General features: G+C 46.6%; 10 protein-coding genes across 10 annotated transcripts; all 10 read right to left on the reverse strand.

The window, feature by feature from the left end:
* Positions 1–574: 574 nt before the first annotated feature.
* Positions 575–4,000, reverse strand: F5891DRAFT_1207513 (uncharacterized protein; the record flags this gene model as incomplete). Its single annotated transcript, XM_041369068.1, has 14 exons — positions 575–994; positions 1,195–1,372; positions 1,448–1,483; positions 1,518–1,632; positions 1,746–1,761; positions 1,804–1,931; positions 1,980–2,162; positions 2,485–2,669; positions 2,718–2,913; positions 2,974–3,042; positions 3,099–3,122; positions 3,191–3,352; positions 3,403–3,562; positions 3,620–4,000. The coding sequence occupies 14 exons, from the start codon at positions 3,998–4,000 to the stop codon at positions 791–793; spliced, it is 2,037 nt and encodes a 678-aa protein (XP_041230035.1). The 3' UTR covers positions 575–790.
* A 216-nt stretch (positions 4,001–4,216) lies between these two features.
* Positions 4,217–4,456, reverse strand: F5891DRAFT_945748 (uncharacterized protein; the record flags this gene model as incomplete). The annotated part of the gene is made up of 1 exon (XM_041374633.1): positions 4,217–4,456. One exon carries the CDS (start codon positions 4,454–4,456, stop codon positions 4,217–4,219), a length of 240 nt encoding a protein of 79 aa, XP_041230036.1.
* A 1,039-nt stretch (positions 4,457–5,495) lies between these two features.
* Positions 5,496–6,152, reverse strand: F5891DRAFT_945755 (uncharacterized protein; the record flags this gene model as incomplete). The annotated part of the gene is made up of 2 exons (XM_041374634.1): positions 5,496–5,709; positions 5,767–6,152. Coding segments are annotated over 2 exons (600 nt in total), but the record flags the coding sequence as incomplete, so codon positions are not given.
* A 33-nt stretch (positions 6,153–6,185) lies between these two features.
* On the reverse strand, positions 6,186–6,461 carry F5891DRAFT_895446 (uncharacterized protein; the record flags this gene model as incomplete). Its single annotated transcript, XM_041373363.1, has 1 exon — positions 6,186–6,461. A coding segment is annotated over one exon (276 nt), but the record flags the coding sequence as incomplete, so codon positions are not given.
* Positions 6,462–6,491: 30 nt separating this feature from the next.
* On the reverse strand, positions 6,492–7,172 carry F5891DRAFT_945947 (uncharacterized protein; the record flags this gene model as incomplete). The annotated part of the gene is made up of 1 exon (XM_041374645.1): positions 6,492–7,172. A coding segment is annotated over one exon (681 nt), but the record flags the coding sequence as incomplete, so codon positions are not given.
* Positions 7,173–9,136: 1,964 nt separating this feature from the next.
* Positions 9,137–9,541, reverse strand: F5891DRAFT_945621 (uncharacterized protein; the record flags this gene model as incomplete). The annotated part of the gene is made up of 1 exon (XM_041374624.1): positions 9,137–9,541. A coding segment is annotated over one exon (405 nt), but the record flags the coding sequence as incomplete, so codon positions are not given.
* Positions 9,542–9,745: 204 nt separating this feature from the next.
* On the reverse strand, positions 9,746–10,642 carry F5891DRAFT_945574 (uncharacterized protein; the record flags this gene model as incomplete). The annotated part of the gene is made up of 1 exon (XM_041374622.1): positions 9,746–10,642. A coding segment is annotated over one exon (897 nt), but the record flags the coding sequence as incomplete, so codon positions are not given.
* Positions 10,643–10,644: 2 nt separating this feature from the next.
* Positions 10,645–11,247, reverse strand: F5891DRAFT_945730 (uncharacterized protein; the record flags this gene model as incomplete). Its single annotated transcript, XM_041374632.1, has 1 exon — positions 10,645–11,247. A coding segment is annotated over one exon (603 nt), but the record flags the coding sequence as incomplete, so codon positions are not given.
* Positions 11,248–11,318: 71 nt separating this feature from the next.
* Positions 11,319–12,267, reverse strand: F5891DRAFT_45668 (uncharacterized protein). Its single transcript, XM_041371895.1, has 2 exons — positions 11,997–12,267; positions 11,319–11,931 (listed from the first exon to the last, which is right to left on the reverse strand). Exons 1-2 carry the CDS (start codon positions 12,229–12,231, stop codon positions 11,390–11,392), a joined length of 777 nt encoding a protein of 258 aa, XP_041230043.1. The 5' UTR covers positions 12,232–12,267; the 3' UTR covers positions 11,319–11,389.
* Positions 12,268–24,013: 11,746 nt separating this feature from the next.
* Positions 24,014–25,075, reverse strand: F5891DRAFT_1184681 (uncharacterized protein; the record flags this gene model as incomplete). The annotated part of the gene is made up of 1 exon (XM_041366474.1): positions 24,014–25,075. The coding sequence occupies one exon, from the start codon at positions 25,073–25,075 to the stop codon at positions 24,014–24,016; it is 1,062 nt and encodes a 353-aa protein (XP_041230044.1).
* Positions 25,076–25,441: the final 366 nt, after the last annotated feature.

Below are 25,441 nucleotides of genomic sequence, written 5' to 3' on the forward strand. Positions count from 1 at the left end.
GATCTTCCCAGGTACTATCAAAACCTGAAATAGGGGAGATCTTCGTGGAGTAAACAGAAAACTCACGTCCTGCCCCAGGTGCGAGCACATATCTCAATATTAAATATTAATGTTTGATGTCCCTGTTCCTCGTCCTCAGGCAGTTTGTCGTTTCATGTACATGCACCTTCTCGCACTTTGCTTCGAATATAGAACTATAATATCGTAACGTAAGGATGAGCATCATGATAGAAATTTTAATTGACTCGGAAGCGGTGCCAGTGACAGGCATCAGAAGTTTGCACAGCCAGAGATCTAGACCGAAACCCCACCGTGCGCGTGATTGCCAATGTATCGAAATCTTGGAGAAAACATGTCACCATCGTACGTGCGCATGTGGTGCATCGTTGAGTCTGACACCAGACCAGTTGACCATCAGACAAATCCAAAGCTGGACTATCGCGCTGGCTAACGACCAAGATCTGAGAATGCGGTTGCACAAAGGCTGTGGATCAGATCTCAGACGGCGAATGGATATAAATCGGTTATAGTGGTCGTTGTGATATGATATGAAGCCAGTGTAAGACTTTATCGATTTCAATCAACGACCTCCTAATACATACTAGGTCAGTAAAGAGCCTAGATCGACGAGTACACAACGATCGAGGATATAGTACGCACCAAAGCACCCGGATCTAAGTTGTGGCCGAAAAGAGTACAACAAGCACTGCTGCCAGCAACGGATTCAAGTAATACAAATTGTACATGTGCGCAACGCGTATACCAATGCCACTGCCAATTGCTACATAGATTAGTACCCCGAGTCGCGCGCGAATTCACCCAGGTTAAGATAAAAAGCATAATAACCCCAGCTCATAGATGCGCATGAAGATGGTGTGGTATTACATTTTGATTCCGGTCTCCATGCCTGAGCCCATGTCTGGAGATGCGCCGAATGTACAAGAGCCTTCTCCACCCTTACCGTGGATACAGCGCTCGTCTCTGCACTGTAGGTCTGTAATGTAGAGGTTCAGCAGTGCGAAACACGTAGAACAAGAGTGAAAAGACTAACAGTCAAAATAACAAACCCTCGCTCGCATTTTGGTTCTGCACTCTCAATCACATTTCTGCAGTCCTTACTCCCAGTCCTTCTCCTTTCCTTCCCTCAGCCTCTCGTACTTCTTATCCTATCTCCCGCCCCCAACTCGAGCCCACTTGACCACCTTCCTTCTGCTTCACGCATAACAGCCGTATATTCGTAAGCACCAGCTGTCGCGTCTTCATCTTCGTGAGACTTGTGCTGATCGGGGGACCTAGTTTACTACCATGATGCTTCGGTGACTGAACCTTAATGCGTGGATAGACACATTCGGATGGTAAGAGAAGGCTCGGCCTATGTTGGCAAAGGGTAAGGAAAGAAATCATTGATTAGAATCGTCTTGATAATTCGAGTATATCAACGACGCACCAATCTGCACTCGGACATGACCGGTGACCCATTACCCTACACTAGAGTCTGCGCGCGATAGCGTCCACACGATAAGCTTGGTTCCAGCTTTTTCTCGGTATCTAAGTCAATTCTCATCTTAACGTCAAAATCTGCTGCCACCGGATCGATGACGGGGCTCCCATCAGAAGAGCTGGAGCCTGTGCCTGTAAAGCAGGTGGTAGTGTGAAGCACTGGTCACTAGCTGCCAAAGAGGAATAGCTGGCCAATTAGCGGGATTGGATGCGCACACACAACACATAGAGAAGGTGATACTCACATAGGCTCCACTCGTTCTGAAAGGTTCAGTGTAAGCGTATGGTACCGGAGTGACGAACACCCAGTTTGACGAGGATGTCCTTCTCTGCGAGGGTAACGAGCATTTTGTTCTTTCGAATGAGATGATTCTTGTCAAGGATCTTGATAGCGTATTCCTGATCAATTCGGATATATTGTGCACGCATCACTTGAAGTGACATAAGTATGGGGTGTGGGTTATACGCGATGTACACACCGTCGAGTAAGATTATTCTCCAAGGATGTCTCCAAGAGAAAGGAGGTCGAGAGGGAGTAGCACTTCTGGACTGGGCGTTGGGGACCTGAGCGCGTGCTGGTATTAGGCGGGAAGACTTTTGTGATTGATGAGAGTTGGGGGAAGTTGGTGGGATCACTTGCACTATCCAGAAGTACCTTCCTTCTATTGAAAACAAACCATCCTATCAGCGGAACCTTGATTATGTCATCCACTATTATATCCCCGGACCCTGTAAGTACTAAATCGTAACGGCGCCTGTGCGCCAATCCCCGACTCCGAATGGACAGTATCACATAGAAGACATATATTCTCACGAATATTAGAGTACAAATTTCAAGCAAGAATATCAAGAAAAGGTACAATTCGTGGACTGATTATACAAGTGTCGAGCGCAGAACACCCAGTCATGGAGTCTATTCTTCCATGTACTCAAGCTCGTCTCCAACTCCAGCAGAGAAGGACCCTTTTTTGGCCGGCGACTGACCCATTGCCTCTGATGCCTCATCGGTAGCCTTCCTTTTACCATCTTTGATCGAGTTGATGAAGGCAGCCTGCATGTACTTCTCACATGGCAGCAGCTGCATATGCTGTAGCATCATCTGATAAACGTGGGAGCCGTTTGCATCGCGAGGGTTGGAAGCATTGTTGCTACAGGGTTTAATGGTCCAGCTGCAAAATATTATAATGATGGAAACCAAAAAATGAATCAGGACTTACAGCTTCAGAATGACCTCCAACTCCACAATTGCGCCCTCCATAAGCTTTGTCTTATATTCACTGACATGAATTTGGACGCCGTGCTCGTCATGGACGTCAGGAGACTGAACCCTTGTGCCACGCAGATCATAAGTGTTCAATAAAGCAGAGTAACGGCCCTTGGAATCCTCAAGGTCACAAATGCGCCACCAGCGATCTAGCATGTGTGCAATCAGATGATGTCATGGTCCCTCGAGACATGAGACTTAGAATGTACTTCCGGACTTCTTCCCTTTGTTTTCGCCAAGGACTTGAGTGTATTTTTTGGCAGATGCCCTGACTTTACCTATGGCCCCGAGAGCGGATTAGAATATGGTCAAATCAGCTAAGGAAAAGACTCACTCGGACTCATCAATCCTGGACAATCTGGTTTGAAATTGTCAAGAAAGTACATCAGCAGGGTGAAATACTATGACAATTTCGTTAAAACGCACCAGCGGCCTCTGCTCGAGACAAGCGGGGAGCCGTTGCAGTTTTCATATCGGGGACATCGCGAAAGATGGCTCCAGCCGTAACAACTAGGCTGTACTTGTCGTCTTCCTTATACGTGCACCAAAAAGGCACGTTGGAAGGAACTGCACTAGCATCTTTGCATGCTGTATCCGTAAATATACATAAATGCAGGTAGTAGATGTAAATGGCTCACATGCATTTCGGGCTTCCTCCACCTCAGAATGGAGAGTGAAAAGAAGTTTCATCGCAAACTGGGAGCACCCAACTGCTGACGCTGGACAGTCCTTCTCTTTATCATCAAGAGGGAGCACCTCGAACTGGATCTTCGCGTTCTTAATGTCTCCAAGGTCGAGCTGTACGACAAGTCACTTGTCAGAAAGTTCATATCAGTAGCTGATCACAGAACTCACACCTGTGTCCGGAAGGTTGAAGTATTCGCCAGATTTGTTATAGCGCCCCTCGAGGTGCAATTTTGCTGGAAATGTCAAGCGGAGCACGTTGTCGTCAGCACCGACCCAGTAGTCAGTGTTATCGTTGAAAACTGAACGAAGTGGGCGAGGGTTATTGTTCATGGGGATGCTCAACAATAATTCAGCATCCGCAGCCGTGGGAGACTTCAAAGAGCTGATAAGTGACCTGTACAGCGGGGGCAACGACGTGAACAATTCATGATCAGGCGCATTTGGAACAGGCGTGTTTGTGCGAGATGGCACAGGTGTAGAAAAAAGGCTCGATGGCAAACGAGCATTGATAGAATCAGGAGATGGTACAGGCGACGAGGGCAGAGACATTGTGAACGAGACAGTTGGTGAATGGTAAAGCGAGAGACTGGATGGGTGGATAGAGGTTGGAGTCGTATTGCTCGTGGTTTTTATATGGCGTTTGGTATAACCTAAAAAAATTAAAATCAAAATGGCGATGAAAACAATGAAATTGAACAAATAAAATACTGAACCTCTGCAAGAAGCAACTTGAGCGACTGTAGAAGCATCAGGTCCACAGATGACCTAAGTCTGAAATTGATCAGCATTTTGAAGGCTGTAAACGTAGACGTGAGCCTCGCGACCATTCAAGCAAGAAAGATCAAGTCCGTCAATCTCAGATACCATCGCTTCAAAAAGAGGGACTCCGTCGTTGTTTCTACCATCATAAGTCCAAACATTAAGCCCATCAAAAATTCGACACGAGAAATGATAACTACCCAGATACACAATACCACAGAGAGCATACCGTGCTTGTCTGTTCATTGAAGGTATGGTTAGTTCAAGACTCGGTTCAACCAATAGACTACTAGATACCTCAAAATAGATGACACAGTGAGCTGCAAGCAACTGAATTTTCCATGACACGATCACATCGCACAACGCGCTTCTGCAAGTAGATGATCGAACAGCACCCTTCAGTTTCTTTGCTTCGGCCTGAATCCAGAGATCAAGCCAGTGCTGCAGAGAGACAATTGTATCCTGTTCAATCACACCCCGTAATGGAGAGCAGATTGCTGGAAGATCAAAATTCAGATCCGCCGAGATCGAGTGTGTCAGTTCTGTGCAATTCGTGTCTGTACAGGAAGCAATCACACCGAGTGTCCCTTGATACGATGGTAAAATATACTCAAGAACCGCTACAACAGAAGCACCAACCATCCCAGTACGAGGGAAACGAGATGGGTTTAGCGCAGACAGGTCGTCTCGCAATTTATCATGGAATTGGTCAAAAAGTTCTTGCAAAAAAAACGGGAACATCACATTGCAGAGAATCAAAAGATTGGGAAAGCGACGCACCAATACCATTGGCATCCTGACACCATGAATCCCTCCATAGAAGACATCCTTGTCGATAAGCATGAAAGAGAATCATAAACACGCAGTCACACGAACAAGACCAATTTGCTTGCGACCAGCGGCATCCAGAACTCAGAAGTAGCGAACCATTCTGAGGCAACCACAGGTCACAAGGACGGCTAACTTTGACACGTTTATACAGATTGCGAGGGTCAATGGAATACTTAGGGTCAACCAGCCGTTCATCGACCTTCTCGGACATGGACCGTTTTTGTTTATTTTTTGCGTTCACTTGACTTGGAGGATCATCAGCGTCGAATCTTGCAAGAAGCTTCGTGTGATTCACCGTTCGATTAGCCTCTGCATCAGGAACATCCATGACAGCGCCTTGATGGAGACCATGTTGGATGTACGTATTATGTTCAATTACGTCGAATCTCCGGACTTCCTGCAATAGTTCTGGAGGAAGAGGTTTGTTCAATTGTTCAATTGACACCGGGTGAGATATACACAACCCCTCACGAGTCTGTGCACGCGATGCGGCCACGTATGCGGCAAATCCGCCCTCATGTAAATTTACCAGGACTTTAGGAAGAGTTTTGCCCTGTGCTGAATGCCCGGTTACAGCGAATGCAGGTTGAATAGGCAGTTGATGGTGTGTCACTTGCAGCTTTTCTTCCTTTCCATTCGAGTTCTTGAACAAAGTCGTGAATGTCCAACTGACCGGGATAATTGGAAAGCACCCTAAAGGAAGGTCATTGAGTTTCACTTTGGACGAAGGAAAGTGAACAATTACACAGGTAGCATACATCAGATCGACGGGGCAGTATGCAGTGTAAATTGCGTGCACAGAACCTTGAGACCCATTGGTAATACCCAGATCAGTTGACAAATTTCGTTGCCGCAAGATGACAGGCATACCAACATAAAGAGATAAGTAACCAGGCAATGACCGAGTTGAACGGAGGGCAACAACATTGAGCCGAAGAAGTTGATGACGCTCATTGATGTCCAAAGTCTTGTGAGAACATTTATCCAAAGCGTAACATGTGACAAGTGAACATCCACCACAAGCTGTCTCTGCCTTCTTCGTATTGATTGCTTCGCGTAATGCATTTGTACCAACAATCACAGCTGCATCAAGGTTACTGTCAATCCCCATATCGATGCCGTCAGGATAAGAAGCAGACATTATTACTCGTGAATTGAAGAGTTTGACATCGTCGTAATTGCACTGCCGCTCTCGGAGCCAACAAACTGCATCGCCATACTGCACATCCCCCTTCATACGTTGCTGTTCTGTGAGACTAACAACCACATTGATCGATTTCCAAGCTAATCGCCCCAGTCTCTTCCGTATCTCTTCATCGCTCTGTCCGCTGTATGTGGAAATGGGTACATACAAAGCACTCCCGCCCACTGGGGGATACTGGAAAAAATCTCCTGCAAAAATCACGGCAACACCGCCAAACCACAGGTCAGGTTTTTCCTTGGCGAAACGCAGTGCATGATCAATTTCAGCTAGAAGCTGAAGGCTAACAAGTGACACCTCATCAATGAGGAGGAATTCAACACTTTTCCACTCCTCATGAAGCTGGACGCGACTACTGACACTTATGACAACCGTGTAATCCTGAGTACTCTCACCAGGTTTGCGATTCCCCTTTCCCTTGTTGTTGGACTTGATTGTAATACCCAGACCTTTGTGCACAGTCATACCATCAATGAGAGCAGCAGCAGATCCAGTAGGAGCAAGAAATCGGATCATGTGGCCGCAGCCATAATACTGCATAACTGCGCGAACAGCCTTCACTACATGTGTCTTCCCAGTGCCACCAGGACCCATCATTAGCATTGTGAGGCAATCAGCATCATCACTACATCCGTCCACGTGTCTCTTTACGAAAAAATTTGCAATAATATGGAAAGCTATCCATTGCTGCTGGTTGAGGCTATTTTCAGATCCGATTTTTTCGATCACTTCGTCAGACAATAGCGTAGGCGTTGTGACACTGTCAGATGCAGGAGTCTCAGTATCACGACATGAAACTAGCGCGGTCTCAACAGACTGAAATGCATTCTGCCCATATTCAGTCACGGCCTTAGACGACTGCCCATTCTGTTCATTTGGGTTCAGAATATTGCGATGGGATTCTGCAATGGTTGTCTCTTGCTTTACCATCAAGTTTTCGTCTTGAAACTTAAGGTGTTTATTTAACTTTTCTTTATCTTAATGATTGTCCTATCTATTTTAATACAAATTCCTTGCCATATGATCTCATCCTATTGATTTTAACCATATCTAACTAGATAAACCTCTTTCGGCTATCAGCAGTCTAATATTTGTACTTGAAAGTAGCATCCTGTCTTTTCTTTTTATAGGTTGGAGACAGAAGAATCTGTTTTTCTTGATTATAGCTTTAAGATGGGCTGTCTTGAGAGTCTGTCTGACTATTTGAGTAGAGATAGTCATAGGAATGATGGAAATAATCAATTTAGTCACTTTATTAACATCAGCAGCCTTTTAAATTAGAATATAGTGATTAAGAGATCTTAAGTCTTATAGAGCAACCTTCTAGATTGGCTACCAAATAACTTAAAGACCATAATATTACTATTCTATCATGTTCAACATAGACCCAAGACATCAACCCTATTGAATACCTCTGAGAATCACTCAAGAAATTACTTATAGCATATCAAGATTCACCATAGGGGTTATTCCAACTATGAGACAGTGTTACAGCAGAGTATGATGGAATCACCAAAGAGGAATACCCAAAATTGATAGACAATATGTCTAGAAGAGTGGCAGAAGTGATTGGGGCAGAAGGAGGTCACACACAGTACTAGAATTATAGAGATTACATTAGTTAAACTCAAAGTCAAAAAAGTGTCCCAATGAGTCATCAAATTAAAATACTCATATCTTCACATAATGTCATTATTTTCCCACGGTATAGGGAACCGAAATGAAGCTGAGAAGCAGACCTTTCCGACATCTTCCTATAGCTTAGTCATATTTCCACGTCTTGACTCATGATATAGCAATTACGTGAAAAGCTACAAACATTGGGACACTTTTTTGAGCCACTGTATATTCAGCTCTGGAATTGTGCCATTGAGGGACAGGGCTGGATCCTGTGAAATGGAAGCAATATGAGATGGTGCTTCAAGCCACCGCGCCTGTTTAAGCAGCAAAAGAAATAGATCATTACGAAAGTCCTCCTGAGCACAGGAATTTAAAGGTTTGTCGGTGCAAATGATATCTGTCTCGTCATCCAATGACATGGCATTAGAACCACCATTTGACATGGCCTTACTGTCAGCAGTCAGTTGAGACTGTTTTCGCAAGCAGTCAGCATCTCGTTGATCTTCACATTCATGCACAGCCTCCCAATTGCTCATCACATCCTTCGCCCGATCCGAAAACTGATATGCTTTGAATACATCTTCTATATTGTCGTCAGCGGACAGAAGCGGGGATGTGATACTGAAAGGTCGAAAGTGAGCCAACGCAAACCACACCCAAGCCTTTATGTTGTTTGGACGGGGAATAGACATACCTACAACTCTTGGCACATATTCAATGTTACCATCACCATGCTCATCATTGGTGTGCTCAACCAGTTCATGCGTGTCCGACAAGGGGTGACCATCCTTTAATCTGTGCCTTTTCAAAACCCCAAGACGAGTACTCTTTAGACGCTGGCTCTTCGCTTTGGTTTCAATTCGAATACATCGAGTGAAATCATAGAATGTCATATCAGCTAGTGTATTGTCTCGATAAACATAATGATGTACCTGATTGGTCTCTGCAATATTACCGTTATGATCAGTAGTAATCCATATCTGCGATTGTTCGATCTGGTCATCATCACTGTCCTCATTATTGTCAACCGTCGAAGGACCATCTTGAACTTTGGCACATTTTTTGACATGGGCCAACAGCAATGAAGACATCATAGGAACTGAACGATGAGAAGGAATGCCATCACCAAACCCACGAATGTAACACGCAGCTTGTTGAGCATGAATCTGTTGCTGTCCACCAAACTGACTCAAACATTTATGAAGCAATGTTTTAGCACTATCCAGAACATTTTTCTTACCAACATCATCGGGTAGACAGGCAACAACTCTTGACAGAAGAGAGAGCATCTCATAAGTCTTGACATCCATCTTCGTAATGTAGTCTGAGATGTAAAACATTGCAGCCTTTGCTCCCTTTCCGGACAGTATGCACTTTAAATCATGGTTATGTCTGCAAAAAACAAGGAGGTACGGATTGAAGTAGTTCACCGTTGCATCACGACACACAAAGACAATTGCGTTGTTCTCAGGATCAAAATGCGAGGCTTCAACGATCTCATGAGGGAAAAGGAACCTGCATTGATTGTCATTTCCATATTTATGACACACGGCTCGACACCAATGACGCTGCAAGACCTCACCACATTTCTTAATCTCCGTTACAAACACGTCGGTACCCCATTCGTCAAGTATATCACTTGCTGTCTTTGTGTCGCCACTCAACGCGGGGGGCAGCATAGGGGGACGTTCTACACGAGGATTGTACTTCGATTCCATGATCACCTCAACGTCGGGTAGGTGATGGTGAATAATACCATTGAAAAAATTGAAAAACTTCTTTTGATATGTCTCATCCTGCAATCGGCGGTGGATATCCGAAGGGTTCACTCCACCAGCAAGCCAGATGAGAAAATGACCATGTAAGCTTCCACGTTCTGTATACTCAGATGAACCATAAAATGCACGCACCCGTCCAAGGAGACCACCACTAGGCGAAGAAGAATGCATCCGAAAATTCCAGCCAAGAAGATATTCAAAACAACACTCGAATGAGAATTCATAGAAATCTGCTGCCGCTACAGGGTCATGAGCAAGACGAATTGCACGTTCACATCCAGAAACAAGCTGAGGGAATCTTTGGGACAAGTCAACAGTACTGTCACCATACATCACCTGAAAGATTGGACTATGAGCAGGGCTCGGGTTAAATGTGAAAAACAGATGAGGCAAACCAAAGTAGCTGAAATAACTACGAATCTCATTATGGACATATATCTTTGAGGCTTGAGAGCCTGGGATGCGAGCCGCGATTGTGTTTACATGCTTCAAAAGATTGAGTGCATTTTTTTCAGCAGGTGCGAGATCAGAGAACTTATGCTCACGCTCGAGCTTTGTCGCAAGACTGTCCAGAATTGTGGGTGAGATCTGAGTGAGGTTCTGAGCTACATGATGGAAGTGTGAACGACGAACCGTAAAGGATGTTTGGAGATGTGCTGTGTGACGTTGTATCATGTTCAACACAACAAACATAAAGGAGTGATGGTAACAAAAAGATCGATCGACAATATTCAAATAATACTGAGCTTGCTGCTGGAACGAAATGCTCACAGGCCAAGATTTATCTTCGAAACCTCCAATTCCAAACGGAAAAAGAGTAGGATACATGCCTGGTATGAGATCAGGATTATTGTATTCATTAACTGGCTCAAGTCCTCGATGCACAACAAGGTCAGGCAACACACTATTCTCCGAAAATAAGTTTTTGATAGCAGCAGCGACAAATGTTCGTCCACTAATATTGTCACACTCTGGATCGGATACACCTGTCTTCTTGAGCATAGTTATAACAGACCCATCATCATTTTCGTGAAGACCATCTGCCAAAAGCTCTGCAGGATGCTCTTGAAATCCAGCTGTTCCTCTTCAAACACCCTTTTGACATTAAGCTCGTGGTTCTCGATCACGCGTTCAGACAAGCCAGGAATGACGTCGTCAGTAGGATAAAGCTCAAGAATTTCTCGTTCTATACATATATCAGAATACAAACGATTGTGATGCTTCAACCACACAAGGAATACCCAGATTTTATTCTTACGCACGCGGAACATAGGACCTAACTGATCAGGCTTGAATCTCCCAGGTCCAACGAAGACAATACTGAGAAGTCCATTGATATCAGCAGGAGTTCGAGGCAATACAGATGCCATAGACACGACATTCATTTCATGCGCACATACATTGCCATGAAATACCCGTGGTTGCGCCGGATCTGACGACTGAAACAATCGTGCTACATGGGCAGTTGTACTGTATATTGCACAAATCTTCTCCTCAACCCAGGTGAGGTCTCGAAAATATTCTGGAAGTTCGCCATGGTAGAGGCCATTCGCAAGTGCCAGTCGAGGCACCTTTTTCTTCGACAATGCCGCAAAACATTCAGCACACGTTCATCGTGGTAAACTGAGAAGAGTTGTCGATGATCCCTGCTTTATCGAGCATCAGACCATTAAGAGCATTATTTTCAAAGGTAAATGATGCAGATACGCACTGTACAATACACCATCTGATTATAAAGGGGTCGGTCAATCAGAGGACTTCTACAGATATCGACAAAGGTACATCAGCATCAGCTGAAATGACAACCACTTTTGAACCACACAGCCTTTGAGAGCAGATCACACAAACAGGGGGCTCAATCCACTTTGAAGCGTCATAATAGCGATGTAAGCAATCCAACACAACATCCTTCGAGACTGCAACTGGCCATTCGCGCCGACGGAGAACATCAATGTTGCGTTTATTGAGTACCGCCTGCATTTTCTGATCTTTTCTGACCATTTTCATGCGCTCGCGAGTGGAAACTTGAGTGACCTGATGAGCGAGATGTTCTATCACCACAGCTCCATACTCTATGGATAGTATCTGTGCAATGTAATGTTCATCAGGCCGGTCCAAAGGCAGAGTGAAAGGGAAGTAACAAAGCAGGACATCACACACCGTACTCGGGCCAATACATTGCAGAAAGAGGGCACAATCTCGGATATGACAGGCAAGACCATTACTCATTTTTGGACATGATTGACTGCTAATGGCAGGATGCCCTCTCACAGGCAGACCACGAATACATTCTGAAAGCACATCAACAGCAAGTTTACTAAGTCTGTGAACTAGATCTTGAAGCGGAAGTACGGACCAGCTGATTTTGGGCACCTTAATGGATCCAGCGGCATAAATTTGTGGCGGCGGCCGACAGAGTGCACGGAAAACCTCATCCCCATATAAACTGCTGAAATATGTTGCCAGCAGAGGCAAGAGTGGCGAAGTACATTGTGCGTGTACAGTGGCACTCGAGAGTATCGCTCGCAGCTGGTCTTCGTCCAATCGGAGTAATGTCGTCCTAGTATATGTAAAATGCAATAGCACCGCATGCAAGCAACTTTTTTTTGATCGCTCCCTGGGTAAAGAGAGCTGGCATACACAGTCAAGAAGAACTTTATCAAAAAGAGACGACAAATTCACCTCTACAACACTGTCACTGTAGTACATCCATCTAGGAAAGTTGTGTATTCTAGAGTTCAAGCAAGCATCATCCGTCAGTGAGTCACATGAAGCAAGCTTGTGAAAGACTACACAATGGCGGTAACCAGCCTCTGCAAATTCACTCAGAGACATCGATAATGTAACATCTCGCCAACTCACAGTAATACAAACACCGTCATATGAGATGCATCCATCAAAGCTGGATGAGTCACAAGTCAGACAAGACGACAAGTGTGAGGCGAGAGAGGCTTTAAGCCACATGCAAAAATTTTCGGGTGTTTCATAATATACGAGATGGTATTCAGGATAATAGAGTGCATCATAATAATTTGGATAGTCTCGAATGGCATGGAGCTCGTCATCAGGAGGGCAGTGGCTTTCCTTCAAGACGCGAGCTGAACAACAAGGCAACTTTTGAATGAAAACCCTGAAGGACAACCAAAATTAATCAAAAAATCAGGGAGATGGAAAAATATACACTTACATGTGGTATGGTCCCGCAGACAAAGCAAAGGAATAATGAGAGATATTGAGATACTATACTGACAGCGACAGAATACTGAGAGCGACAACAAGTTTGGGTGATCAACAAAGGATTCAATACTTATGTCGAGCGTTTTACACCGTTTTACCATCATGTGAAATGAGTCTGGATAATGGTATTGGGTTATTAGTGCAGCAGGCAAGTAGGACAATAAACAGACCTGTTCAGAAGGTGTACCCCGCCTAGAAATGGCCTAGTACAAGAAACGAAGTCAGTACACATAGTAGGTAGTAGGAACCAATATGATAAAAGTTAAAAGCTGTCAGGCTTAAGTGCTCAGAGTCACCTCCTAGAGGCGTGTCCTCGCAGCCTGACAGCCTCTGGTCCAAGTCACCTCCTAGAGGTGTGTCGGACCAGGAAGTGAAGTGCAAATAAAAATAAATAAAAAACTCACCGGAGTTATTGCGCTCGCTCAGACGGATGGCCCAAGGTTTAGGGTGATGAGTGGGGTTGTTGATGCGATGGGAGAAGCGCCTGGTTGACGAGAGGAGTGAGAACTGGTGCCAACGGCGACCATGCACAACTGGGTATCTTCGTGTGCTTTGAGGGCGGGATACAGGAATGGCAGGAAGGCTTGAATAATGAGAGTAAAAAATATATGTCAGCGAGGTCACAAACCAACTTTTTTCCCACTGACTAAGCGACATCAAATTCACATACCCATGGGTGCGTTTTCAGGGCTTTGAACGTTCGTGTCCGAGAGAACCCTCTCCACTAATGTGGAGTCGGGGATAACTTAGAGCCCGTTCAGCAACCGATGTTTGAATGAAAAATTTGGGAAATCAAACATTACCAGTCGGCACACACTACCGAAATTCAAGCTCAGTCTGAATAGTGAGTGAGCGGCCGATAATGTTGATAATGTTGATAACATTTACGACAATAATCTGAATAGCTATGGATGTAGATGAGCCTGCTCATAACCGCTTTAACATACGACCACTCACAGTCCCACTCGTTCGACCAATAGTGCAACAAAATCATCCCCCCCCGGCCTCACTGTGCTGTGCTTCGGCATTGTATCATTCGCTATGTCGCGCTCATCCTCAGTCTCCTGCTGGCCGCTGTAGAAACAACAATACTGAGAGGAACAAATGAAGCTCCTGACTGTATCTAAAAAATGTTGTAAGGTCGCACGCTGCCTAGTCTGCGTTACCTGAGGAGACAAGTGCGTTCGACCCTAAAGGGGAAGTGAGTGCAGCAAAGATCTAGAGGTATGCGCTGAAGCGCAGGTGCGCGCAAGGCATGGGAACAGGCGCGCATATTAGCGCGAAGCGCGGGAAAGCGCGCACGCGTATGCGGAAATGATAGAGACTAAGCTTAAGTGATGATATAATGCAAGATAAGAGATGTGAGTGCGAGATGTAAGGGAATAGAGATCTACTATGTTCTGCTAAGTAGTAAGTAAGTAGTAATAGGTAAATGGGAGGTAAAGTAAGGTAAGGTGAAAAGTAAGTAATAGTATGTACTGCTGGCGCTTATATAGTGTGCCTAAGCGCGGTCATGCAGAGCCGAAGTGCTACCGAGTAGGTATGTAAAGATATATATAAGTAAGGGTCCATTATAAAAATAGAGGTGGAATGATATGCTAATAAAAGAAATGAACATATAAGCACTAGAGGGTTTGGTGGACAGTGGATGGATGCTTCTGGATGGCTGGCGCTATAGGGCGCTCAAGCGCGGGAATGGTGTGCATTGTGCGGGAAAGTTGCGCCTTGTATAGGGATAGCTGCGGGTAGCGCACGGAGTGACACTACAAGTTCGTGCTATGTACTCCTTGGTGGGAACTGCCATATCACGCCATGAGAGGCATGAGTCTCTACACCGCAGTGCATGTCTTCATGCAGGACACTGATGAACCTGAGCCCTATCACACCTCAGCCCTCACAGGGCAAGAGTGGGTGATAGAACTCATCCTCGGCCATCCCGATCGCATTCGTTGTGAGCTCGGGGTCAATGTTGAGGTCTTCGAGAAATTGATAGAGGACCTTCGTGCCCTTGGTCACCGTGATTCACGTTACGTCTCACTTGAAGAACAGCTATCGATATTTCTCTATACGTGTGTGACAGGATTAACTGTCAGACACGTCGCAGAACGATTCCAGTGTTCAAACACTACCATCTCTAAGTTCGTATTTTGATCTAGATCTCACACTCACGCTGGTACTGACACTCTCATAGGTATTTTTGCAAGATGCTAGACATCTTTGCATCCCACCCTTTCTACACCGAATATGTCCACCTCCCCGCTCCTGATGCACCAGTCTCGAGTGCCATTCGTGACAACCCAAAATGTTGGCTGTACTTTCACGATGCTATTGGCGCAGTCGATGGGAGTCATATTCACGTGTTTCCTCCCTCAGCCAGTTGCCACCTATACTACAACCGCAAAGGTTTCGTATCGCAGAACTGCCTCTTCGCTTGCAACTTTGATCTTCAGTTCACCTTTGTGCTAACCGGATGGGAGGGGTCAGCAACAGATGCTCGGCTTTGGGATGTAGCGCGCCATGATGGCTTGGACGTTCCGCCTGGAAAGTACCTTCTTGCAGACCTTGGTTTCCCCTCGTCCCGACAACTTTTAGTTCTGTACCGTGGTGTACGGTACCATCTAGCAGAGTGGGGTCGTGCTAGCATCAGGTAAGTACTTTTCTCTGCAGTGTATCTCAACTAACAATACTCATTTTAGACCGGTTAACAAGGAAGAACTGTTCAACCTTCGTCATGTGTCTGCTCGCAACGTTATTGAACATATTTTTGGCATCATGAAGTGGCACTTTCACATTCTGTTAGTATCGCCAGAGTACAAGATAGCCATCCAGGCTCGCATTCCCGCGGCACTGTGCGCTCTGCACAATTATATATGTATTCACAACCCGGACGAAGAGCCGCTCCCTCACAGGGCTGTATTTAACGACAACCCTACCCATCAGGGCCAACCTGCTCAAGGTGGTCCTGATGTTACTGATCCAATGGTTGAGGATGATGTTGTTGACAATGTAAGTGCGAATGTCTTTTGTGATCGCATGGCCGCAGAGATGTGGGAGGACTACCAGAATATCTTACATGAGCGCAATTTAGTAGACATCGCTCACTCATTAGACATCGACGAGGATCCAGAGGACATTGAGGACATTGACCAATATTATGGGAGCGAGGATGACAATGAAAGTGATGCTTAGAAATATGTTACATTGTAGTGTACATAGAGCTACAAATGATAACGTGCGGTTTATCTAATGTGGTGTGAACAAATGAAAGGATACAGCAACACATATGGCAATGAGTGAGACAAAAAGTAAAACATGATGACAATGACAATGTTTAAAACACACCAAATTCCCCCCTGGCAGCCTGGTCAAGAACAGATCGCAAGTAGGGGACCCGTCTTTCAGGCTTGGCAGCCAAGTAGATGGCACATACTGCTGGGCTCCTTGCGAACACATTCATGAGCATGACGGACTCATCTTCTGTAATCAGCTCCTCCTCCTGCATGGTGAGCACAGCCTGTAGCCTTTCATCCAACACCCGAGTTTCATTTTGGTCGGTGTTGGATGCTGATGTGCGAAGGCTGTCTGTCAGGCTGTTGATGGAACCTTGCAGGTTCATGAAGATGGCAGTGCTGGCAGCGTCTTTGGCAGCCTTAGAGCCTTTGTGACTGCGGCTGGCTTGACTTTTACCTTGTGTCGACAACTTTGGCTTTTTGTCGACATTGGAGGTGTGGGATGAATCAACCAGTGACGTAGTTTGGGCGGTGCTGGGGGACAAAATCATGTCGGAATGCGAGCGTTTGCCCATACTGGAGGGCGCAATAGAAGAGGGGGGAGGGGGAATGTTCATGGAACTTCCAGCGACTCCAGGAGTGATGGATGGGAGGGCTGACTTGATCTGGTCCCATCCAGCTTGTGGCGCAGTAGTGAGTCTAGATCCGCTGGCCTCAGCATTGGGAGCCTCTGGTGCTTGCATGGATAAGGAGGATCCACCAGCTTCAGCATTGATAGGAAGAGCCACTGATGCTCCCGCAGCCAAGGAAGCTGGATTGTAGGCGGATGCCCCCTGAGCGCCACTCCCGTTTGGGAGAATCTCCGACATCTTTTGCCAGTGTCTCCATCCGTTGTTTTTGAAAGGTTTCAACACCTGTGAATAGGGAGTGAGTAGTAGACAAGTAATAAATACAAACATACCTTGTTGGAATTATTAGCGGTAATAAATTGGTTCCACTGGAGTTCCACTGCTTCCCCCTGAATATTGGCGCCGTTAACATTGTCCCAATGACATCCAGATCAGTTGTTGCGATATCTCTCGATGGCATTGTAGATTTGTTTCAACTGTAAGGGTTATTAATGATAAGTTAGTGATGCGGCTAGGGAGTAGGATACAAAGACATACTGCTTGCCATTTCCTCTTACACTGTACCATGTCCTTGTCTGGGCCTTGCTTCTGAAGTCCCACAAGTTTCTTTGCTGCCTCATGGAAGGTCTCATCTTTGAAAGTCGTCCCAGCGATCTTTGACACCTGCGATTGGAGATAGACCAGGAATGCATCAACCTCCTCCTCACACCACTGAGCTTTAGGTTTACTTTCACCCTTCTGAGTCATCATGTAGAGTTGGAACTGAGTGCAGAGGATGATGGCAGCTACAGTTGAGACGATCTGCCTTCGCTGATAAGAACTGATTCGTCGTTGGCTTGTGCTGGCAGGCATGATTAGAGTAGAGTTCATTAAAACTCCGTCACAAACGGCTTCCGCACCGTTCCAACGCAATCCGTACATAAACATAAATTTTGTTCAAACAACGGTTGCTGAACAGGCTCTAAGCACCGAGCCCTTGCAATTGTCAGTTTTAGTTGTTTACTACCGCACAGAAATTCTCTCTCTCCTAGTACCCTTGCACTAATGGGTCGGCTTGGGAAATCTCCTGCTTAAGTGCTGAAGCTATAGACTGGACATACAAATTACTCTTGCACAGTTTACTATCTTCAACTTTTTTTTTTTTTAATCCAATTTTTGTCCATGTGGGGTACAATACCATATGTAGGACAATACTAACTAGGAATGGGGGACACCTGTGTCCCCCGCCGCGTCTCCGACTTCGCAAATGCCCTGGTGGAGGCCACCTCCACCAGTCCGCCATTCCCGCCGGCTGTTTTAGATGCGCAAGTCTTCCAATCCACAGGGCCGTTGCAATGCAGTTCATGGTATGATTGTCCCTGTTGTTTGTTGTGGATGATGCAAATACTTGGGTGTGAAACTGGGTACGAGAGGAATAATGGAGAGCGGAGTCTGAAGGAATGAGGGAGGGATTGATTATCGTGCTACCAGTGCGCTGATGATCTGATGTGAGCGTTGGGTTGTTGGTAGTATGTATAGTTTCCCTCGTTGAACTCTCCCCCACTTCTAAATGAAAGCTATGAGCCACTTCCGTTCTTATGACCCCTGCTAAGTTCTCCATCCGGACCGCTGGTAGGGTCCTGCATTCCGTCGTCTTCGAGTAGAGATTCGTGAACAGGTGGCCTGCGCCTGTTGTCGAGGGTGAACATTGTGCTGGCGTTATCTGCTCGAAAAAACCTAATCATCACTTGTCTCTTCTACTTGGAGGAGGTACATCACCGAACATAGCCTTCAGACGGCCTGTGCTATTAACATAGCAGATGAGTGGTGCGCTGGCTTTCTGGTTAGACAGTAGGAATGGTAGGGAGGAGGCATTCCGACGGAGGATTGAGGTAAGTATGTGGCGTGCCCGCACGTAATGGGGGCAGGAGAGTAGGTAGTGAAGCACCATTTCTTCTGTGTTCTCACAGTGTGGGCAATTAGGTGTGGGGCTCTTGCCGATATGGAATAGGTGCTGATTGAGTGAGATATGTCTGGTGCAGAGCCAGATGAGCATGCTGACGTGTTGTTTAGGAAGATGTTGGGCGAGAGAGATGAAGGAGCCGTGGATGACTTTAGGATCGATTTTGGTGGTGCATTCGTACCGGGGTGACTTTCGCCAGAATCTTGCCCAACGGTCAGATGATTCGCGTTTTTGCGCTTGTTTCAGCGCCGAGATACTGCTTGGGAGGACACCTTTACGAAGGTATGGTGGTAGGGAACCCCTGGGGCTGGATTCCGCCCGCACCTTAGCTGCTTTCTTGGCCTCCTGGTCCGCCAACTCATGTCCCATTACTCCGTCGTGCCCAGAGATCCATCTCACTGTTACTTTGAATCGGCGGTCTTGACTGACTTTCTTCACATCTGTTATTATACTGCGGAAATGATCTATCAAATAGTGTCCTGACTTTGTCGAAAATACATCACCGGATCTGATAGTTGCTTGATTGTCTACGAAGATAGACACCAGGTATGTGACGTCTTCCTCCCTGGAGAGGAGTTGAGCTGCTAGAGTGGACCAATGACTTCCGCTTTGTAAACTGTATGTTCATCCGCCATGCCCAGGTGGTATCTCAGTACCTTCGGCTGTAACTGGCCAGTTCGAAACAATACTGTGGCTGCGCCGATGTGGTTGTCGATCCCCAAGCCATCAGTGTATATTCAGATCTCATCACTATTGCTGTCGTGGTCTTCAATGGCCTGCTCTCTGGTGGCTGTGATGGCTGTCCGGTAGGGGGTCGAGGAGTGCGGAGGGTGCCTGTTATGTGTGATGGTCTCTATAGAAGTCACGTTGAGTTCAGTAGTACGGTACAAATGATGAAGTGAGGATCTGTGGTGCTTAATGAATTTGCTTGCAGCTCTGCATACGGGCTTGAACAATGGATGGGATGGAGGATGTGCCGCTAGGCAAATGGCGGCTTGATAGCTCAAGTTTTGTAGGTGGTGTTCAAGGGGGAGCAACTTCGTGTGGACCTCCAGGACGTCCGTCACCGTGGTGCGCATGGTGCCTGTTATGCTCAAGGCCGCTATACGCTACACTCTGCGCAGTCGTCTCACTACTCCGATCAACCTGTGCTGAAAAGTGTCAGTAACTCCCATGAAGAGAGGACGGTACCAAAGATCTACTGCATAGAGCATTTTGGGTAATGCGACTGCTAAATATAATTGGCGCATTAGTGATAATGGGATTCCTGTAGAGGTAGAGGAGAGACGGCGCAGCTGGAAAACATATGCGGTTCCTTTAGCCAACACGTAGGCTATGTGCGCGTTCCAACGGAGTGCTTGGTCTAGAATTACACCGAGGAAACAGTGTGTAGCCGTTGGGGTGATCGTGGTGCCACGCGTCACAAGGGGGGGGCGTTCTTTTGTTGCATTCATCGAGAAGTCTACCAGAGCGAATTTCGAAGTTTCGAATTTCGAGTTATGGGCTCCTGCCCAGTCGTATCCCCCAGGCCTTTCCAACATATGCTTGAGGGTGGCATGAGTATCATGGAATGAATCTCCTATAGTAATGAATGCTGTGTCATCCACGAAAGCCAGAGTCCGCTCCTTTTTGCCACATCCAATCGCTATGTCAACAAGGTCAGAATCATATATTATGTAGAGAATCATTGATAGAGGGTCCCCCTGCCCTATGCCGTTCTGGATGGGGATCCAGTCGGAAAGATGCCCGTCGAATTTGAGCTGGGTACATCGGCCTATAAGTAAATGTTCAGTAAATCCTACCAGTGACTCTGGTAGGCGCTGGCATCTCATATTGTGCAGCAAACAGTCAGTGACTGCATTGGGGAAGGCACCCTCAATGTCTAAAAACAAGGCTGAAACTACTTTCCCTTTATGCCAAGCGTCCTTGATAGTTGATTTGAGGAGATGTAGCGAGTCCGTTGTAGATCTTCCAGGGTGTCCTCCAAAGTGGGTGTCAGGGAGTAGGTTGTGATGTTCGAGGAGATATGTCATCTGGTCGGCAACTACCGCTGTCAAAAGCTTGCACATTGTGTTGAGGAGAGCAATTGGACAGTATGCTTTTGTTGCTGTGTAATCTGGTTTGCCGGGCTTTCGCAGAACAACTGTGGTGAAATTGCGCCAAGGAGAGTAGTATGTCTTGAGTGTGAAAACAGCACTAAAAAGATGAATCAGAAATGGTTTGAGTAATGTGGCGCACCAAGTGAATACAACATTGCATATCTCGTCCGGGCCGGGGGCCTTATAAGGGCTCAACTTTGCAATGCTCTGTGATAGCTGTGAATCAATGATGGGGGCTGGAGTTGCCACTGGAGTAGGGTAGATAGTGTCCTCTGGGACCGATGACGTGGCCAGGGGTGGTGGGAAAAAGGTTTGTGCTAGGGCCGCACTTTTTTCCTCGTTGGTGTCAGCAAAGGTACCGTTGGGACGTCTCAGTGTTGGTATTCTTGATAGACCCCCATCACCCACCACAGCTGTAAGGTAATTGTTAGCTATCCATATGTCGTTACTGTTGATCTTTTCGAGCCAGTTGACCCAATGCTCCTTCTTTGTCCGCTTGATCTCCTCTGAATATTGATTTCGCTTAGTATGGTATTCCTCATGGCAAATGTGGTCAGTGTCATCTTGTAGCTTATAGGAGTGGTGACTTAGTTTCGCGACCTCGCGCTGTAGGATGGTCAGATCCTTAGTCCACCAGCGTTTGGAATGGGGATTGGGCTTTGACTTCGGTACCTTCTGCTCTACTGTATGCTGGATTGTGTTCGTGAGGTTCCGCGCTGCTTGTTGAAATTCTTCATCAGTAGCTAGCAGTTGAGCAGAGGGAATCTTGTCCAATTCAACAGCGAGGACAACATTGAACTCATCCCAGTCAGTCTCTCGATAGTTGTGCTTTTCTTCTGTCGTGGCTCTGGGAATTTCAAGGTCCAAGATGCTAAGGATGGGAAGCTGGTCAGTGGCTGGTCTGTGCAGAGCTGGGTTAGTTGAACAACTGATGAAGGAGTCACTAGTATGGTCAGTACAGAATACATTATCGGGGCGTGTTGTAGAGACTCATGCCTCTCATGGCATGATATGGCAGTTTCCGCCAAGGAGTACATAGCACGAACTTGTAGTGTCACTCTATGCGTTATTTATAGTTATCCCTATACGAGGCGCAGCTTTCCCACGCAACGCGCGCCATGCGCGCACACTTCCCATGCTTTGCGATGTATATGCGCGCGCTTTCCCACGCTTGAGCGCCCTATAGCGCTAGCCATCCAGAAGCATCCATCCACTGTCCACCAAGCTCCCTAGTGCGTATATTTCCATTTCCTTTATTAGCATATTGTTCTGTCTTTATTTTTATCATGGACTCTCACTCATATATATCTTTACATACTTACTCAGTAGCGCTTTGGCTCCACATGACCGCGCTTAGGCGCGCTATATAAGCGCCAGCAGTACATACTATTACTTACTACTTTTTTACCACTGAACTTGACCTCTAACTTTACCTACTACTTACTACCTAGAAAATCACAGTTGAAATCTAATTGTCTATACTTCACATCTCTCTTCTCTTGTCTTACATCATATCCTCACTTAAGCTTACTCTTTCTCATTTCCGCACGCGCGTGCGCTTTCCTGCGCTTCGCGCTAATATGCACGCGCCTTCCCGCGCCTTCATACCTTGCGTGCACCTGCGCTTTCTCGCGCTTCGCTTCAGCGCATACCTCTAGATCTTCGCTGCACTTGCTTCCCCTCAAGGGTCGAATGTGCTTGCCACCTCAAGCATAGCAGACTAGGCAACGCACGACCTACAACATTTTTTTAGATACAGTCTGGAGCATCATTTGTTCCTCTCAGTATTGTTGTTTCTACAGCATCCAGTTTTTTGAACTTGAGGATTGGAGTGTGGGAAGTCCCTTCAGCAAGGCCATGACCATTCCGTAGTCCACCAGTAGGTCAAGTAGGGGTTGGGCTGCATTAAGATAGTGGTTAGTGAATAACTGCGTATTACGGTCTTCATCCCACAGAGGATGATGTCGATTAAAATCACCCAACCAAATCATGTGGTCGTCAGCAGAAGGGCGGATGTTGGCCATCTCGCGTTCTAGGAAGGACGCTAGGGATTCTTGAGTTCTCGTTAGTATACAATCATTATAAATATTGAAAATAGTGCAGCGTCCGAACGGGCCACAGAGTTGAATTACCACGACATCCGGGGAGGGGAAGGCGATTTGCTGCCAGGAGTTGGTATCGAAGGACTTAGATATGAGTGTGACGGTGCATGATGTGAGTTCAGGTGCGGAGAAGCGGGTGGTTGGGTATACAGTGTGGAAGTAAGGAGAGGAGATGGTGTTTTTCATGGAGTTGATATGAGGTTCTTGGAGTGCGATGATATCCCAATTTCGGGCAATCGGGTTGTTAAGGAGGGAGTGCTGCGCCAGGAGTGAGGTATTAAGGTTTTGTTGCCAGACACTTATTCGAGTCGGTGCTTCTTCATGGTGTTCAGACATTGAGAGGGGAGGGGGGCCGTGGTGTTGCATAAATTGAGGATGAGGTGAGTGGGGAGTCCAGGATAGGTGAGAGTGCCGTAGTTGAGGGGACTTGCGATTGTTGGTCTCCGCTGGGACTCATATCAGGGTTCCATGTGCCGGAAATGGGGATTGAGTTTGGGCCTGTGGGGGTGAAGGCGCGGGATCCTCGTTGACTGTAATGATGAGGTGCTCCTCGTGAGTGGTAGCCTCTGGTTGGACGTCTTGATTCATAAGGGAGGCTCGTTTGAAAGAGGGATGGACGAGTAGGGGCAGAGGTTGGTACTGGTGCTACTGCCGGTTTGTGGTAAGGGGCCGGTTGAGAGGGTAGCATGACCTGCGTCCATGGATTGTCAGTGGGGAAGTATGGCATGGAATTTTCAGGGTGCTTAGCATCTATCCCAGCACATTTGGACTTGAACTCTGGGCATTTCCTATCCCAACTAGCATGCTCCAGGGAGTTGCAACTTATGCAATGGAAAGTGCAATATGCATTGCACTCATTGGTGCGATGGTTTTTCCCGCAAGTTCCGCATACGTCCTTCGGTGCTTTGCAATCCTTTGCAATATGCCCCCACAGCTGGCATTGCACGCATCGTACTGGTTCCTGTTTGTCCTTTCGGGGGTGTAGTTTCTCTTGACCGATGTAGATACCATCCCAGAGGGTGCTGTTGGCTGAGTGTGGGTCTGCGAAGTGGAAGATTGCATGGGCGACACACTGTGTTGGGGCCCGGCATTGACAGGGTTTGATCCAGTTGGCTGAATCGATTGCGCCCGCTGTCATGTTATTTTCCTCTTCCACCATACATAACCATGCCGTGTCTTCGATGTTAGATCGATGGGTAGGAATGGGACTATTACAGAGAAGCGTCGTTCCTTGATGGTTGCTGGAAGGTCAAGGGCGTTGGTGATTTTCAGCCTATTCTCTGGAGTTCTGATCCATTTGGCCGCCTCTGTAGTAGTTAGTTCTGTTATAAACCCACCGTTACAAAGGCGAGTGATTGCTTTAATTTGAATATCTGGAGTGTCATCCGACTGGGATGCCGTGAACACTTGTTTCATTTTGGTTGCGATCTCGGCTGACGTTACTTTGGTTGTGAATAGGACGCTGCCTGGCACCGGGTCGAATAGGATTTGACGGTCCCTTGTAGCTGCACGGGCGAGGGCTACCGAGATTGGGGCTGGGGTCTGTGTGTTCTGTTGAACAATGGCACTGTATGATCTTGGTGTCCCTGGTTGGGGTTTGGCTGATTGGCTCACATTGTTGACAATATCCTTGATGTCTTTCGAGTTTTCTTCTAAAGTTGTTTTGAATTTGGTGATTTCGTCGACGTTCGTCTTGAGATTTTCCGAGGCCGTGAGGATGGACGCTACTTGAGGTGAAATAGCTGCCACAACATGTGCTGATAGTGAGGAGGTGAGGTTTGCTATGACAGGGGCTGAGAGCGAAGTTGAAAGCGAGTCCACTATTTGCTGGATGTTGAGCTCTGTCGCGGTTGTGGGAGTGTTGCTGGTGCCGTCCTCTGGAAGCAGCGCAACAGCTCGAAGGCCTTCTATCACTATGCGGGGAATTCCTGTATACTGTGTGATGTGAAGGATTGTTAGTATTAGGCTTTCGTTCATTATGGGTTCTCCAGTCCGGTAGAAGGGAGACTTCTCTAGGAAGGCAGCACCGCTTTCTCTATCTTTGACATCGTATTCCTGCTGCATAATTTCGTCTCTTGGAAGCAACATAGAGACTGTATTACGATGAGAAGCCCTGATTCTATTGGTGGGAGTGGGGGTGCGGATGTTTGTACTACCGGTCCCCACAGATGTTGGTCGTGTTTTCCCAGTTGCCATTAGCTCTGGATTCAACAGTGTGGACTGTTGGGCCTAGCCTGGCGGGTATTAAAGTAGTAAGCTAAGAGGGTTTTAGGTGTTGATGACGCCTGGGGCGCTGTTGGGCACAGTGCTGGGATCTGAAGTTTCGGGGTCCTAGTCGGGGTGCCACTTGGTAATAGGCCAAGAGGCAATTATCTTCAACTTGCAATCATATGTCCAAGGCCCACCCACCCAAGGCTCTTGAGGTCAGTATTCAGTGAAAACGTCCAAAGCTTGTATCTTACCATAACATTGGTCTCAGATAACCTTCATAATGACACAAAATACATTACATTGTGGACTTCAGCAGAATGGAGTACGTCAACTCCAAACAAACATCACTTG

Source organism: Suillus fuscotomentosus (assembly GCF_016647785.1).
Source record: "Suillus fuscotomentosus strain FC203 chromosome Unknown F5891scaffold_10, whole genome shotgun sequence".
Lineage (NCBI taxonomy): Eukaryota > Fungi > Basidiomycota > Agaricomycetes > Boletales > Suillaceae > Suillus > Suillus fuscotomentosus.